Raw genomic sequence first — 14963 nt, forward strand, 5'->3', positions numbered from 1 at the left:
ATGGAATAAAGCTGATAAAGACACTTTTCCTGCTAAATCTCTTCAATGTCCAGTTAAGCATATTGTAGCTGATTAAAGACCGTACTTCTCTCCTCGTATTCCTCTTTCTGTCCTCTCCCATTTGCCCTGGGCACTTTATGTAGGCAAATACATATGCTTACATGAATATAGCTTCAAATACATATGCTTACATGAAGATAGCTTCATGAAGGCAAATACATATGCTTACATGAAGATAGCTTCAAAAAAGGACTCCCATGGTTGGCTCAATAACCTTTGCTGCCTGAAATGGAGGGCAAGATGGCACCCTCATTCCATGGACAGAAGATGATTGGATCTGCAGGTGAATCTTATTTCCAAGACTGAAAATGGGGCAGTAACTTCTGCCGCACCTGAGGGCAGAGGCTATCTTAGAGGGGAGGTCACGTGGCTCAAAGTTCTGGGCTTCAGCACCTCCCACCTAAAAGGGGCTAAAATGAATGGGAAGGTGGCCCTGTGGAATGGGAAGCACCTCCCATAGGAGGCTCCCAGTCTGGAGAGCCTAACACATAATTAGGAGATCAGATACACAGAGCTGTAATAGGAACGACATAAGACTATCTGTGGAGGAGTGAGCAGCTGGAGACAACTGGACTGTAATCACATTGCTTGCTTAGTTTATCCAGCATCCCTGAAAGAAGGAAAAGGAAGGAGCAATGGTGACGGAAAATCTCCTCAGAGAGTGATAGCTTATAAAAGGCAGAGCTGGTGGCACATTTCTACCTTGGGAAATTTGGAAGCTGTGGCTGGTGTGGCTCCCTTGACTGATCTCCTATATAGCTACATGAGATTTTCCATGGTGCTTCTCCGAAGGACAGAGTCTAATCCTTCATGCTGACATCTCCCTGGAGTTTTGATTTACTCTTTGGCTCACCCACAGCTTGCATTTCCACACACGGCTGGGTGTTGCACCACAGACACCCCCATGAAGGACCTTCCATTCACAATCTACCCTGCCTGTCACACCAGTCGGTGCAAGAGCTCCATATTTCAGAAACGTTCTCGGAGTGTGGATGGTTTATTCCAAACTGGGTCTGGAACCCACCTTGGCTATGGGAACTATGATCTTTGGGGCCTGCAGGGGTAAGTAAACTGAGCTCTGTCTGAGTTGTTAATTGCTTTGAAGAATGCCGTTTACATGAACTTTGGGCTTGCAAATTCAGAGTGGATCCTATGTGGAGAGGGGCTCCTGATCATCTGCTTTCCTCTAATCCAAATTTATAAAGTTCTGGCATAAAAAAGGGTGTCTGTACCTCCACCAAGAAACAGTTGAGCAAAGGTTGTTGTTTTTTAACCAGATAATTGCCCCAGTGGGATGGAAGAATCTGCAACTACACGCCAGATTTCTGCTTATTTTCTAAACAGGACAGGGTCCCCCATTGGGGTTAGAATTTTAGAAGTAGAATACTCTGTACCCATATTCTCTCATTATAATCCAAACATCTCTTAGTGCCTTCCCCTGCTTCTTGCCCTGGAGCTTTCCTTGCAAAACCCCACTCTTTACAGCTGAATTGGAGCAAATGGCGATCCACAGAAAACTCAAATTGCTATTTGTAGTGCTTCAACTTTAAAGAGCAGGTTTTCATGCGGAAGCCTCCGGGGCAAAAAAGGGAATGTCATTTGGATACGGAGCTTTAAAGTGCTTACCCATACCTGGAAAGCGTGGGGTGAAAGGTAAGAGTGGATAAGACCTTATTTGAGCTATTCTTTGGTAATGTGAATTTGACAGAAGACATTGTTTGCAAGAGCGGAGATAAGAAAGAGTAGATGTATCTTCATCAGAGTAAGAAGTAGGAGACAAGACTTATTGGAGTAGGAAAACAACTCTCATCAGGTGAAAAAGAGGGGAATAGCAAGGTCTGATTCCATCAGGTCTGTTTCAGACTCAGTACTTTAAAGATCAATCCCCAAGGAGCAAAGGTGGTAACTTGACATTGTTTTAGATGTACTGTGAGCACTTTTAATTGGAAAAAGTGGCAGAGAGCTCAGTTTTCAGGGTGACTCTGAGTTCATGCTGAATCCCCATTTATTTATTCACTTGTTGTATGGAAATTTTAAACAAACCACTCTGCTGTATTCCCTCCGACATAGGAAGTCTTTGGATTAGAGAATTAAAACTTAACTAATGTGGTTTGGTGTGTCAAAAGGTCGGTGGTTCAAATCCCCGCGACGGGGTGAGCTCCTGTTGCTCGGTCCCTGCTTCTGCCAACCTAGCAGTTGCCATGCTGGCCACATGACCCGGAAGCTGTACGCCGGCTCCCTCGGCCAGTAAAACGAGATGAGCGCCGAAACCCCAGAGTCGGTCACGACTGGACCTAACGGTCAGGGGTCCCTTTACCTTTTAATGTGGTTTGGTGTGTTTGCACACACAAACACACACACGCATACAAACTTTTAAAGACACCGAGTCTGGGACAGGGTGGGGGAAGAGAAGGGAGCAACCCAGAGTAGCTCAGTTGGTCGTGGCTCAATCCTCCTTCCTAGGGGACTCTGGGAACTGTAGCTTTCTCAGGGCGAATGGAGGTCTTCTAAGAACCCCCAGCATTGCTAACAAATGACAGCTCTTGGGATTCCTTGGGGGAAAGCCATACAGTGCCGGATTTACGTATAAGCTAAACAAGCTATAGCATAGGGCCCCACTCTCTTGGGCCTCCCCCCCCCAATATACTTCTTCTTAACTGTATTTCACCATTAATATACTTGTTCTTCACGAAATTAAAAGACGCCTGCTTCTTGGGAGAAAAGCAATGACAAATCTAGACAGCATCTTAAAAAGCAGAGACATCACCTTGCCAACAAAGGTCCGTATAGTTCAAGCTATGGTTTTCCCAGTAGTGATGTAGGGAAGTGAGAGCTGGACCATAAAGAAGGCTGATCTCCGAAGAACTGATGATTTTGAATTCTGGTGCTGGAGGAGACTCTTGAGAGTCCCATGGGCTGCAAGAAGATCAAACCTATCCATTCTGAAGGAAATCATCCCTGAGTGCTCACTGGAAGGACAGATCCTGAAGCTGAGGCTCCAAGACTTTGGCCACCTCATGAGAAGAGAAGTCTCCCTGGAAAAGACCCTGATGTTGGGAAAGATGGAGGGCACAAGGAGAAGGGGACGACAGAGGACGAGATGGTTGGACAGTGTCCTCGAAGCTACCAGCATGCGTTTGATCAAACTGCAGAAGGCAGTGGAAGACAGGAGTGCCTGGCGTGCTCTGGTCCATGGGGTCACGAAGAGTCAGACACGACTAAACGACTAAACAACAACAAATAATGGACACTATAGCCTCACTTCTCCTCTGAAACAAGAATCTTCTTTTCGAAAAGTTCAAGCATGCTTAACATTTCTTCCCAACTCTTTCAACTTTAAGCAAGCATCCTGGAACTGCATGAAGCAAGCCAAAGGGCAGGTTGGGGGCCCAGCTCTCTGTCTCATCCTCCGGCTTGCTACTTTTCCTGCTGTACAACCTTGAGCTGCTGCTGCAATTTACAGTCATATTTTTTTCCACCCACCCACTAAATGGAAAATTGGCACAAGTTGTGCTGCTTTACCAGTTACACCCAGACACTAGGCGAATGCCACCGTTTTCATTGCCAGGCTGCAATGGTGCCCTTTGGATGTTTCCATGCACAAATGCTCTCTTCCAAATTAAAACCCTCTTCTTTTCCCCCCAGTAAGTTCAGCTTCTGTTCCCAGAAAACAAATCCTCCAGGCCATTCCTGTCATTTAATGGTCCTTTCTGTGAGAAGAAGAAGAAGAAGAAGAAGAAGAAGAAGAAGAAGAAGAAGAGTTTGGATTTGATATCCCGCCTTTCACTCCCCTTCAGGAGTCTCAAAGCGGCTAACAATCTCCTTTCTCTTCCTCCCCCACAACAAACACTCTGTGAGGTGAGTGGGGCTGAGAGACTTCAAAGAAGTGTGACTGGCCCAAGGTCACCCAGCAGCTGCATGTGGAGGAGCGGAGACGCGAACCCGGTTCCCCAGATTACAAGACTACCGCTCTTAACCACTACACCACACACTACACCACTGGTGAGGTGGTCGACTTTTAACCTCGTCTGGGGATCAGTGCCTTTAAGAGGTAAGTGACAGTAGTTCAACAGGCGAAGGCTCTCTCTCCAGCCTGAGCATGCAGTGATAAGGAAAGACTTTAATCGGCTGTCTGTCCTCCTGTCACAAAGCTTTTAAAGGCACTGAAAATGATTTCAAGCAGAAGGCTGGCAGGCGGTGCAAGCTGCAAAGATTGCTCTTGAGCAAGACATCGTAGGATTGTGGCACACGTTTCGTTGTCTCCAAGTATGTAAGCAAACGGGAGTTGCCAAGTCCTGAAACCAAACATTCTGGTTCCTGGGTGGGCTTTGCACACAAAATGTGTCATTCAGGGTGGGAGGCAGGGAGCAGCTCTCTGGTGAATCTCAGGAGTAGTTGTTGTTGTTTTATGTCTAGAATTACCCATTTTCAGGTCTTCTGGGAGAGTGGCGAAGCAGAGTCCAGCACAAGAGGAGCATTGCGCCCCCATGTGCCTAATCGTCTTTATCCATCCGCACTGTGCATTTAAAGCAGTATCATGCCACTTTAAACAGTCATGGTTCAGGGCCGGATTTTGGTTTGATGAGGCCCTAAGCTCCTGAAGGTAATGGGGCCCTTGATATGTCCAGCTGTCCTTTGGCAACAACAAATTGTCGCTGTTTTTTGTGTTGAATATATGCTATATGGTAATTTATGGACCTAATAGGTACCTAAGCCATTTGTCTGTAACAAAATATGTATTTTACCAAAGTAATTTTTGAACTGACATACAGTTAAGAAGAAGTATTAAGAAGACTGCTGTCACCATCTGCAGTGATCATGGAACCCAAGAAAGGACTCTGAAATCTGAGGGAGGAAAGCTTAGAGAAGCTTAGAGAACCGCTGCCATCTCCTGATTTCATTGACTGATGGAGAGACACTGGGAAATGCAGCTCGCTGCTCAAACCTTTCCACTACCTCTGACGTTATTCAGTGGTGGGAATGTTGCATTCTGTTAAGCTGGCTGTTCTGAACACCCCTACAGTCAAATTTGGATCCTGGGTCAGGGGAAATTGCTCTGCTTTGACTTTTGGGTGGTGGAGGAAAATACCTTTAAAAGTTACAGTCACTTTGCATAGGTAAAGGTAAAAGGACCCCTGACCATTAGGTCCAGTTGCGGACGACTCTGGGGTTGCAGCGCTCATTTTGCTTTACTGGCCGAGGGAGCCGGCGTACAGCTTCCGGGTCATGTGGCCAGCATGACTAAGCCGCTTCTGGAGAACCAGAGCAGCGCACGGAAACGCTGTTTACCTTCCCGCTGGAGTGGTACCTATTTATCTACCTGCACTTTGATGTGCTTTCAAACTGCTAGGTTGGCAGGAGCAGGGACCGAGCAACGGGAGCTCACCCCGTCGCGGGGATTCGAACCACCGACCTTCTGATCGGCAAGTCCTAGGCTTTAACCCACAGCGCCACCCGCGTCCCTTAGTCACTTTGCATACCAGAGACTAATTTCTAGCCTGCTGAAATAAAAGATAAAACTCATGTTCGTTCTGGTCACAGCCAATACCATCCAGCATAGATTTAATATACTGTTATGAGTTCTTGGGTGCTAAGTTTCTCAGGCAAGTGGATGTTAGAATTTAATTAAGGCTTGGGATGTCAAAAGCTAATTAAGATAGGCTAGTTGACCCATGTGTGTATTTGAGCTGTGTATTAGATGCTCCTAATCCTCTGGAACCAACAAGTGTCAAAAGCTAATTAAGCCAGGACTAAGCCAGTGAGGCGATAGCCTGGAGATAAGGAGCGATTAGGACAAGTAAGGATCAAGGACAAATCTCATTTGAAAATGAGTGGCCTTCCCTCCCTCTCTCAACTGTTTTAAAAAGCAAGGCTGGTGTTTTAGATGAGAGTTTATGATTGCAGTTGGGAGTTATGCAATAGAGATAGCAAAGCAATGGGCTGGAGAGCAATGTTTGAGAGCAATGGCTGAGTTCTCCAAGGCTGCCGTAGCACTGGGTGAAGCAAGGGTATTTTGGAGTGTGGTGCTGGGAAGCCCTCCATCATAGGCTCAGGTTGGGTATATGGTAAAGGTAAAGAACCCCTGGATGGTAAAGTCCAGTCAAAGGCGACTATGGGGTTGCAGAGCTCATCTCTCTTTCAGGCCGAGGGAGCCAGCATTTGTTTGTCCACAGACAGCTTTCCGGGTCATGTGGCCAGCAGGACTAAACCACTTCTGGTGCAACGGAACACCGTGACGGAAACCAGAGCGCATGGAAACACTGTTTACCTTCCTGCTTCAGTGCTACCTATTTATCTACTTGCACTGGTGTGCTTTCAAACTGCTTGGTTAGCAGGGACTGGGGCAGAGCAACGGGAGCTCATCCCGTTGCAGGGATTCAAACCACCGACCTTCTGATCAGCAAACCCAAGAGGCTCAGTGGTTTAGGCCACAGTGCCACCAGCGTCCCTGCATGTGTAAATAGGCCATATATCATAAAGACAACATAGTCTCCGCTGTGCCTCATTTTCCAAAAGGAAACGTGGACCTGGGGAAATGCATGGAATCCTAGAAATCTTGCACCACTCAGAGACTGGGGTGGCATGTAATAGTACCTTCTATTTGCTTTCCAGTTCTCTCCCGGTTCTTAGAGAGATGGAAGTCCACAGACAAGAGGCTGAATTGCTGGATGATTCTGCACTCTAGTGCCAAGCGCTGTCATTTGGACATGCCAGAATATTTCAGTTATCCTCTGGGCCTTGCACAGTACTCTCTCTGTCTCCACCTGCCAGCGCAAAAGCAAAAAAAAAGAAAAAGAAGAAGAAGAAGAAGAAGCACAGGGGGCGGGGAGCAATATCTATGGTAATAAGACTTCTGTAGCCCAAGGGAGCAGCATACCCCTGTTGCTACATGTAAGTAGGACATGTCTGCAGTTTTGCTTACAGGAATTAACAAGCAAGAAGCAATGCAGTTCATAGCAGGACAGCGCTAGCCGTAGTTTAGCTGGTGAGTAAATCCAACCAAAAAGACATCTGATAGGTTGAGGACTGTGTTGGTACATGCAATAAACGAAAACCAGAAAACTTATTCTCTTGTGCAGTATGTCACCTCGAGCCGACCTGCAGCTCTGGTTTAGCTTCTTTGCCAACGTTGCCTTCCACATTCTGTCATTCCGACCAGTGCTGGATTTATGTATAAGCTAAACAAGCTATAGCTTAGGGCCCTGCTCTCTTGGGGCCCCCCAAAAAAATTCAAAGAAGGGACTTCCGGGGAGGCACCTCTGGCAATGGCTGGATTCCTCTGATCGGGAGGAATCAGCTCCGTGGAAATCTGGGTCTGGTCGCCACGGCGAAGGCGGAGACCCGTTAAAAATCACAGGCGGGAGAAGCCTGTGAGCATGGGATTCGGCGGGCACCCTTTGCGCCTCCCCCACTCACGGGGAAACCCGGTTTCGGGGATCCGGAGCGACGTGGGGTGAGCGGCGCGGTGCTTCAAAGCTGCATAGCCGTTGTCGGAGAGCACTGACGTTTTCCTTTGGACAATTTGACTCCAAAGTAACTACCTGTGAGTACAGCTTAATTGGGAAAATTGGATTATTTTTTTTAAAAAAACACACGTCTAATTTGGCATCGAAACGGGGAAGGTTCAATACAGGAAGTCCGCCTTCCCCTTTTGTAAATAGACTGAAGCAATGGAGGCTGCAAGCTGAAGTCTTGGAAAGCCTTTTGTAAAAGACTAAATTTCCATAAGTAAAGAATATACCCCCCCCCTTGGAGGCAGGAGAAGGGGGGGAGGATTGGATTGATCTTTATTACGGCCATTGGTCCGTTACACGACAGTTTCCCATACCGACATATTATACTTAAACCTCCAAATTTAAAATTGCCAAAACTTACAAAAGACAAACAGTAACCGAAGCAAAACAAAAACAAAAACCACCATCATACAAACAGAAACCACCATCATACATTACAATAATTTTGTAACCTATACATCACCCTCTGCTCATAAATTAATCAGGGATATCAATGGTGATATCGCCTAAAACATAGATCGTGGTTTAAAACAATGGTGATATCACCTAAAACACAGGTCATGGTTTAAAGGGGTTGTCCGAATCACACAGGAGACCGTTTCTCTTCTTTAGGGATAGGAAGCTGATCAGGAATCTGGCAACCATGAGTGATTTTAGGGGGTCATCATCAATTAGTAGATATCTCAGTTTGGCTTCAATCGTATTATCGGCAATTCCCTTAAGATATTGAGCAAGAAACTTGCTCCTAAAGGGGGGGAGGGAAGTTGTTAACTGAGTTTGCCTGCGGAAGAGACCAAGAGAGGTAAAACACCGCCGCTCGGACCCTGGGAACGGGCTGCTAGAAGGTCCGACGTTTTGGTGAGACGTCTATTGACAGTGCTTGGATCATGTTGACAGCTAGCATAAGAGAAGATACATTGTTTTTACTGTTTCCAGCAGTGAAAGTAACTGGAAATTGAAATTAGTTTGGGGTCGTTTGAACTGTGCTTTAAGAGGATATTACTTATCAATACAAATAGAAACTGTTTCCCTCTAGTGGAAGTTCTTGAAACTGGCGGCTACATAAGATCTGGGCTGGGAAATTTCCAGTTGTAAGATAAAAACTGTGAGACTGTGAGTTGACCTTGAATCTATTGAGTGTTATGGCAGATGCAAAAGACGGAATGCCGCCAGAAGAGGCCTTAATGATTATACTAGTGAAAATAAATGATTCGCTGGAACACCTTCGCAAGAAAATGGATGTGATAAATGGATGTGATAAATATGAAAGTGGATGCTGCAAATATTAAAAATGATTTAATGGTAGAAAGTTTAAATAACCTGGGACAAAAGGTGAATATCAATACAGAAACCACCCAGAAATTGATACAGGACTCTATCCTGATACGGCAAACTGCGGATGAAGTTAAGGAGAAAACCCTCGCTGCTGAAGTTAAAGTAATTCAACTGGAGAGAGAGAGAGTCCCATCCATACAAGGACGATTTGATGATTATGAGTTGACACCTGATATGACTAAACTTAAAGAGAAACAGATGAAATTGAGGATCAGAGCCCTACCCGAGGAAAAGGAAACCTTGATAGAGTTTCAGGAGGGGATAGAACTTACATTGGTTGAGAAAGAGAGGTATTGGGGGGTTAGTATGACCGCCAGAAATGTGAATTTATTCAAGGGCAACTGTGAAGGACGTTGGCTTGAAGACAAGGGGGATTTGGAAATAGGGCTAAATTGGAAGTTGCTATTGTTGGGCCGAGTTGCTGTGGTGGGGACGAGGGTTGCGGTGAGGTCGGGGATGTTGCTTTTGTTTCAAACATTGCAAGGTTTGGATGGGAGGGATCGTTTCATGAGGTGGCAGAGGGATGTCTCTAGATCTGTATGGCAGGGCAGGAAGCCTCGAGTAAAATTTAAGATATTAACGGATGCTAAAGAAGGAGGTGGACTTGCCCTGCCAGACCTCTAAATTTTGTTGTGAATCATCTGCTTTTTGCTGGCTGAGAGAATCGGCAGAATCCGAGACCAGGGAGAAGAGCTGGTGGAAGAAGATTGGAAGTTTAAAGACTATTTATAGAAATATTGCAAAATTAATGAATGTTAGAACAAAGTGGGAATGAAGTTATATGGCTTTAGCAGAAATGTTATAAGGAATTAAGTATAAATAGATTAAATGAGAATTAAAGGGAATAAAATAAGGTTAGAATGTGTTAAGATAATTATAGGATAGAAAACAGAGGAAGATGGAAAGGAATTGTTGAAATAATTAATTGATGTGGAATACAAAAAGGTAGGTGTGAGGAAGTCGTGGAAATAAGCGAATGAAAGATATGACATTGAAATTGTTTAAAATGGTCTTTGTTTTGTTTTATATGTCTTGCATTGTATTGTGTTGTTTTCTGTTTGTTGTTTCTTTTTGCTTCTTTGCTTTGTTTAACTTTTTCTTTTTTTGTAACTTTTATTTTTTTATAATATTTTAAGTTTTGACAATAAAAGGTTTAAAGAGATAGAAAAAGCAAAAAAGCATAAAAGATACAAAGTTATAAAATACAAAAATACAGACATTAAACACACAAAAAGAAATAGGAAAAACACGTATAAAAAAAGACAAAAATTCCCTCTTTCTTGATTTCTCCTCTTTAGTTAACTTATTTTCCTGACTTCCTCACGTCTCCCACTTTTGTATCCCTTTTAGAAGTTAGTTCAGCAAATTCATGTCCTATTAATCTGTCTATTATTAATCCAATCTTACATTTTACCTTGTTGCTAGAACCACTGCAATTCATTTCAAAGACCTCAACATTCAAAAATTTTACAATATTTCTGCAAATAAATTTTAAATTTCCTCCAATCTTCTTCCACCGACTCTTCTCCCTGGTCTCGGATTCTGCCAGTCATTTCCGCCATCTCCATATAGTCTATTAGTTGCATCTGCCATTCTTCCAAGGTGGGTAAATCTTGTGTCTTCCAATGCTTTGCAATGAGAATTCTTGCTGCTGATGTAGCATACATAAAAAAAGTTCTATCCTTCTTTGACACCGATTGGCCAACTATGCCCAGGAGGAAGGCCTCTGGTTTCTTCAGGAAAGTATATTTAAATACCTTTTTCAGTTCATTATATATCATTTCCCAGAAAGCCTTAATCTTTGGGCACGTCCACCAAAGGTGAAAGAATGTACCTTCAGTTTCTTTACATTTCCAACATTTGTTATTGGGCAAATGATATATTTTTGCAAGCTTGACTGGGGTCATGTACCACCTGTACATCATTTTCATAATATTCTCTCTTAGGGCATTACATGTCGTAAATTTAATCCCAGTGGTCCACAACTTCTCCCAGTCAGCAAACATAATATTATGTCCTATATCTTGTGCCCATTTTATCATTGCAGATTTTACCATTTCTTCCTCAGTATTCCATTTCAACAGCAGATTATACATTCTTGAAAGTATCTTAGCATTGGGTTCTAACAATTCTGTTTCTAACTTTGATTTTTCCACCTGGAAACCAATTTTTTTGTCCAAGTTATAAACCTCTCTTATTTGAAAATAATGTAACCAATCTCGCACCTTCTCTTTAAGTTTGTCATAACTCTGCAATTTCAATTTGTCACCTTCCTATTCTAAAATTTCCCAATATTTTGGCCATTTAGCCTCTATGCTGAGTTTTTTCAAAGCTTTCGCTTCCATAGGTGATAGCCACCTTGGGGTTTTACTCTCCAGAAAGTCTTTGTACCTTGTCCAGACATTAAACAGTGCTTTCCTGACAATATGGTTTTTAAATGCCTTATGTGCTTTTACCTTGCCATACCATAAATATGCATGCCACCCAAATATGTTGTCATACCCTTCAAGATCCAAAACATCTGTATTCTCAAGAAGTAGCCATTCCTTCAGCCAGCAAAAAGCTGCTGACTCATAATAAAGTTTTAAGTCTGGCAGGGCAAACCCCCCTCTGTCTTTAGCATCCGTAAGAATCTTAAATTTTATTCTGGGCTTTTTGCCCTGCCAGACAAATCTAGATATATCTCTTTGCCACTTCTTGAAGCAGTCCATCTTATCAATGATTTGCAATGATTGGAATAAAAATAACATTCTCGGCAATACATTCATCTTAATGATAGCAATTCGACCCAGCAAGGAAAGCTTCAGATTCGTCCAGATTTCTAGATCTTTTTTCACCTCTGACCAGCATTTCTCATAATTATCTTTAAATAAGTTCACATTCTTGGATGTCATATTCACCCCCAAGTATTTTACCTTCTTTACTAATGTTAAATCTGTCTCTTTCTGAAACCTCTCTTTCTCTATCGGCGTCAAATTTTTCTCCAAAACTTTAGTTTTTAATTTATTCAATTTAACGCCTGCCACTTGACCAAAATCCTGGATTACTTCTAGGGCCCTCTTAGTGCTTAATATCGGCTCCTGTAATGTCATAACGAGATCATCTGCAAAAGCTTTAAGTTTGTATTGTTTAACTCCGACCTGAATACCTTGTATCAAATGGTCCCTTCTGATCATATTTAGCAAAACCTCCAGGACCGAAATAAAAAGTAATGGGGAAATTGGGCAACCTTGTCGTGTTCCTTTCTCTATTTTAAACTCTTCTGTAACCATATTGCTTACTATCAATTTAGCTTTTTGTTCCGAATATATCGCACCTATACCATTTTCAAAGTTTTGTCCAATCCCCATCCCCTGCAGATTCTTTTTCATAAAACTCCAGGAAATATTGTCAAAGGCTTTCTCCGCATCTATAAAAATCAAGACTGCTTTTGTGTTAATGTTCACCTGCAGCTTTTCTAAGATGTAAATTATATTCCTCGTATTGTCCGATAGATGTCTTCCAGGGAGAAAAGCCAGCCTGGTCCTTATGTATCACCTCTGCCAAGACTTTTTTCAGTCTTCTAGCCAAAATATCTGCAAAGATTTTGAGCCACCAGTTTGGCGCTCATTTCCATGTTTTCGGCTTCCGTAAAAACAACCCCGTTTGCAAATAATATCATAATGAGTGCTAAACTTGTGCTATATTCCACTATAGTTTCACTATTTTGACCACCTCCACTTGCCTAATAGTAGGGCCAGTGCCCCTCCCCTATCAGTCAGCATTCCATGACTACTGAGCATGCACAGTCCTCATAGGGCTGATTTTGGCACACACCTCTTGGGTGTCTCCCTCCATTAGAGAATGAGGTTTTATATTATTTTATTGGACTTCTGCAAACCTTCTTCTGCAAAGGCTTCTTCTGAAGCCTACAGATACCTCTGTCTTGTGTCTCTGGATGGCGCTGTTTCGGCCACATGAGGAGTCACACTTGGAGAATGAGTTCACTGTTAACAAATACGATTCTGTACATCTTTATCCTGCTCTTTCCTTCAAGGAGCTCAGGGTGCTTCTCCATTTTCTTTTTCACCCCTTCTGCCCACATGATTCTGTGAGGCTGAGAGACAGTAACTGCCCAAGGTCACTTGGTTCTCATTTTGCAATCAAACCTAGGACTGCTTGCCATGTGTTCTATTGCCGTAGCGGCAGTTTTTCATCGGACCAAGAGACAGTGCAAAATAATAATAATAATTAATAATAATAATAATACATTAAAAACTTCCCTAAACAGGGCTGCTTTCAGATGTCTTCTAAAGGTCAGATAGTTGCTTATTTCCTTCACATCTGAAGGGAGGGCGTTCCACAGGGTGGGCACCACTGCCAAGAAGGCCCTCTGTCTGGTTCCCTGTAGCCTCACTTCTCGCAATGAGGGAACCGCCAGAAGGCCCTCGGTGCTGGACTTCAGTGTCTGGGCAGAACAATGGGGGGGAGACGCTCCTTCAAGTATACTGGACCGTGAATGTTTAGGGCTTTAAAGGTCAGCATCAACACTTTGAATTGTGCTCAGAAACATACTGGGAGCCAGTGTAGGTCTTTCAGGACTGGAATTATATGGTCCTGGTGGCCGCTCCCAGTCACAAGTCTAGCTGCTGCATTCTGGATTAGTTGTAGTTTCCGGGTCACCTTCAAAGGTAGCCCCACATAGAGTGCATTGGAGTAGTATACTGTATAGTTGAACTAGAACTGGAGAGATTAGTTCACTGGGTGACTTTGGATCATCTGGTGACTTCTTACAACCTAACCTACACTGCAGGGTTGTGTGTATAAACAAGGAGAGAAGAACTATGGACTCATCCCTGACCTCCTTGGGAAAAGTCTGGGACAGAAAATACAATTCACAACAACTGTGTTGATTTCTTAAAAGTTCAATTTGAGATTCCAAGTGTGCGTTCATTGCTTGGAAGACGGCTAACATACCAAAAGTTTTTGTTCACAAATTTCATGAGCTTTATTTGGACTGGATGTTGCATGTTTTAATTAAGTAAATCAATTATATTGTATTTGTGTGCATGCACACTTCTTCAGATACACTGAAACAGAAGTTGCCAGATCCTTCTATATAGTGAGAAGGTGGGGAGGGGTATTACTCAGGTCTCTCCATGGTTTTAAGTTTGGTAATGAGTTGCAATTCAAACTTAAAACCATGGAGAGACCTGGTCTGAACAAAGACATTGGATTCTTATCTCATTATACATGACTAAGCCATTTCTCACCTTCTCACCCCTTGCCTTTTCCTGTAAGACCTATTACAGTCGTTAAGAGTCGTCAACAGGCTCATCTCAGCTATCTGCCAATCTCCCATTCCCACCACCCTTCTGAGTAATACCCCTCCCCACCTTCTCACTATATAGAAGGGTCTGGCAACTTGTGTTTCAGTGTATCTGAAGAAGTGTGCATGCACATGAAAGCTCATACCAAGAACTAACTTAGTTGGTCTTTAAGGTGCTACTGGAAGGAATTTTCTTATTTTGACTATGGCAGACCAACACGGCTACCTATCTGTAATTGTATTTGTGGTTATTGTAAGACTGATCCTTTGTAAGCACGGGTATTCAGTTGTAGCCCTCATTCCCAGAGTGCTTGTTAGGTTCTCTCTACTTCACATCCATGGTTTAAATTATTACATGACACAGGTAACAGTTCAAACTCTTATTGAGGTCAGTTTCATGGTTAAAGGAAGTAATGTTTCCTCCAAAACTCGAGACTCGGTCACATTCACATTGTTGTTGTTTAGTTACTTAGTCGTGTCCGACTCTTCGTGACGCCATGAACCAGAGCACGTCAGGCACTCCTGTCTTCCACTGCCTCCCGCAGTTTTGTCAAACACATGTTGGTAGCTTCGAGACCACTGTCCCACCATCTCATCCTCTGTCGTCACCTTCTCCTTGTGCCCTCCATCTTTCCCAACATCAGGGTCTTTTCCAGGGAGTCTTCTCTTCTCATGAGGTGGCCAAAGTATTGGAGCCTCAGCTTCAGGATCTGTCCTTCCAGTGAGCACTCAGAGCTGATTTCCTC

At 43.4% G+C, this 14963-nt stretch overlaps 1 protein-coding gene across 1 annotated transcript in view; it reads left to right on the forward strand.

Annotated features, from left to right (window-relative positions):
- Positions 1-595: 595 nt before the first annotated feature.
- The window catches only part of LOC309516255 (transmembrane protease serine 11E-like), a 69978-nt gene continuing 55610 nt past the window's right edge, over positions 596-14963 (forward strand). The window contains exon 1 of the mRNA XM_082194981.1: positions 596-1122. Within this exon, the coding sequence (XP_082051107.1) occupies positions 965-1122 (158 nt within the window). The 5' untranslated portion in view covers positions 596-964. The remainder of the gene's footprint in view (positions 1123-14963) is intronic.

This window comes from Podarcis vaucheri (genome assembly GCF_965113315.1).
Source record: "Podarcis vaucheri genome assembly, chromosome: 13".
Taxonomy (NCBI): domain Eukaryota; kingdom Metazoa; phylum Chordata; class Lepidosauria; order Squamata; family Lacertidae; genus Podarcis; species Podarcis vaucheri.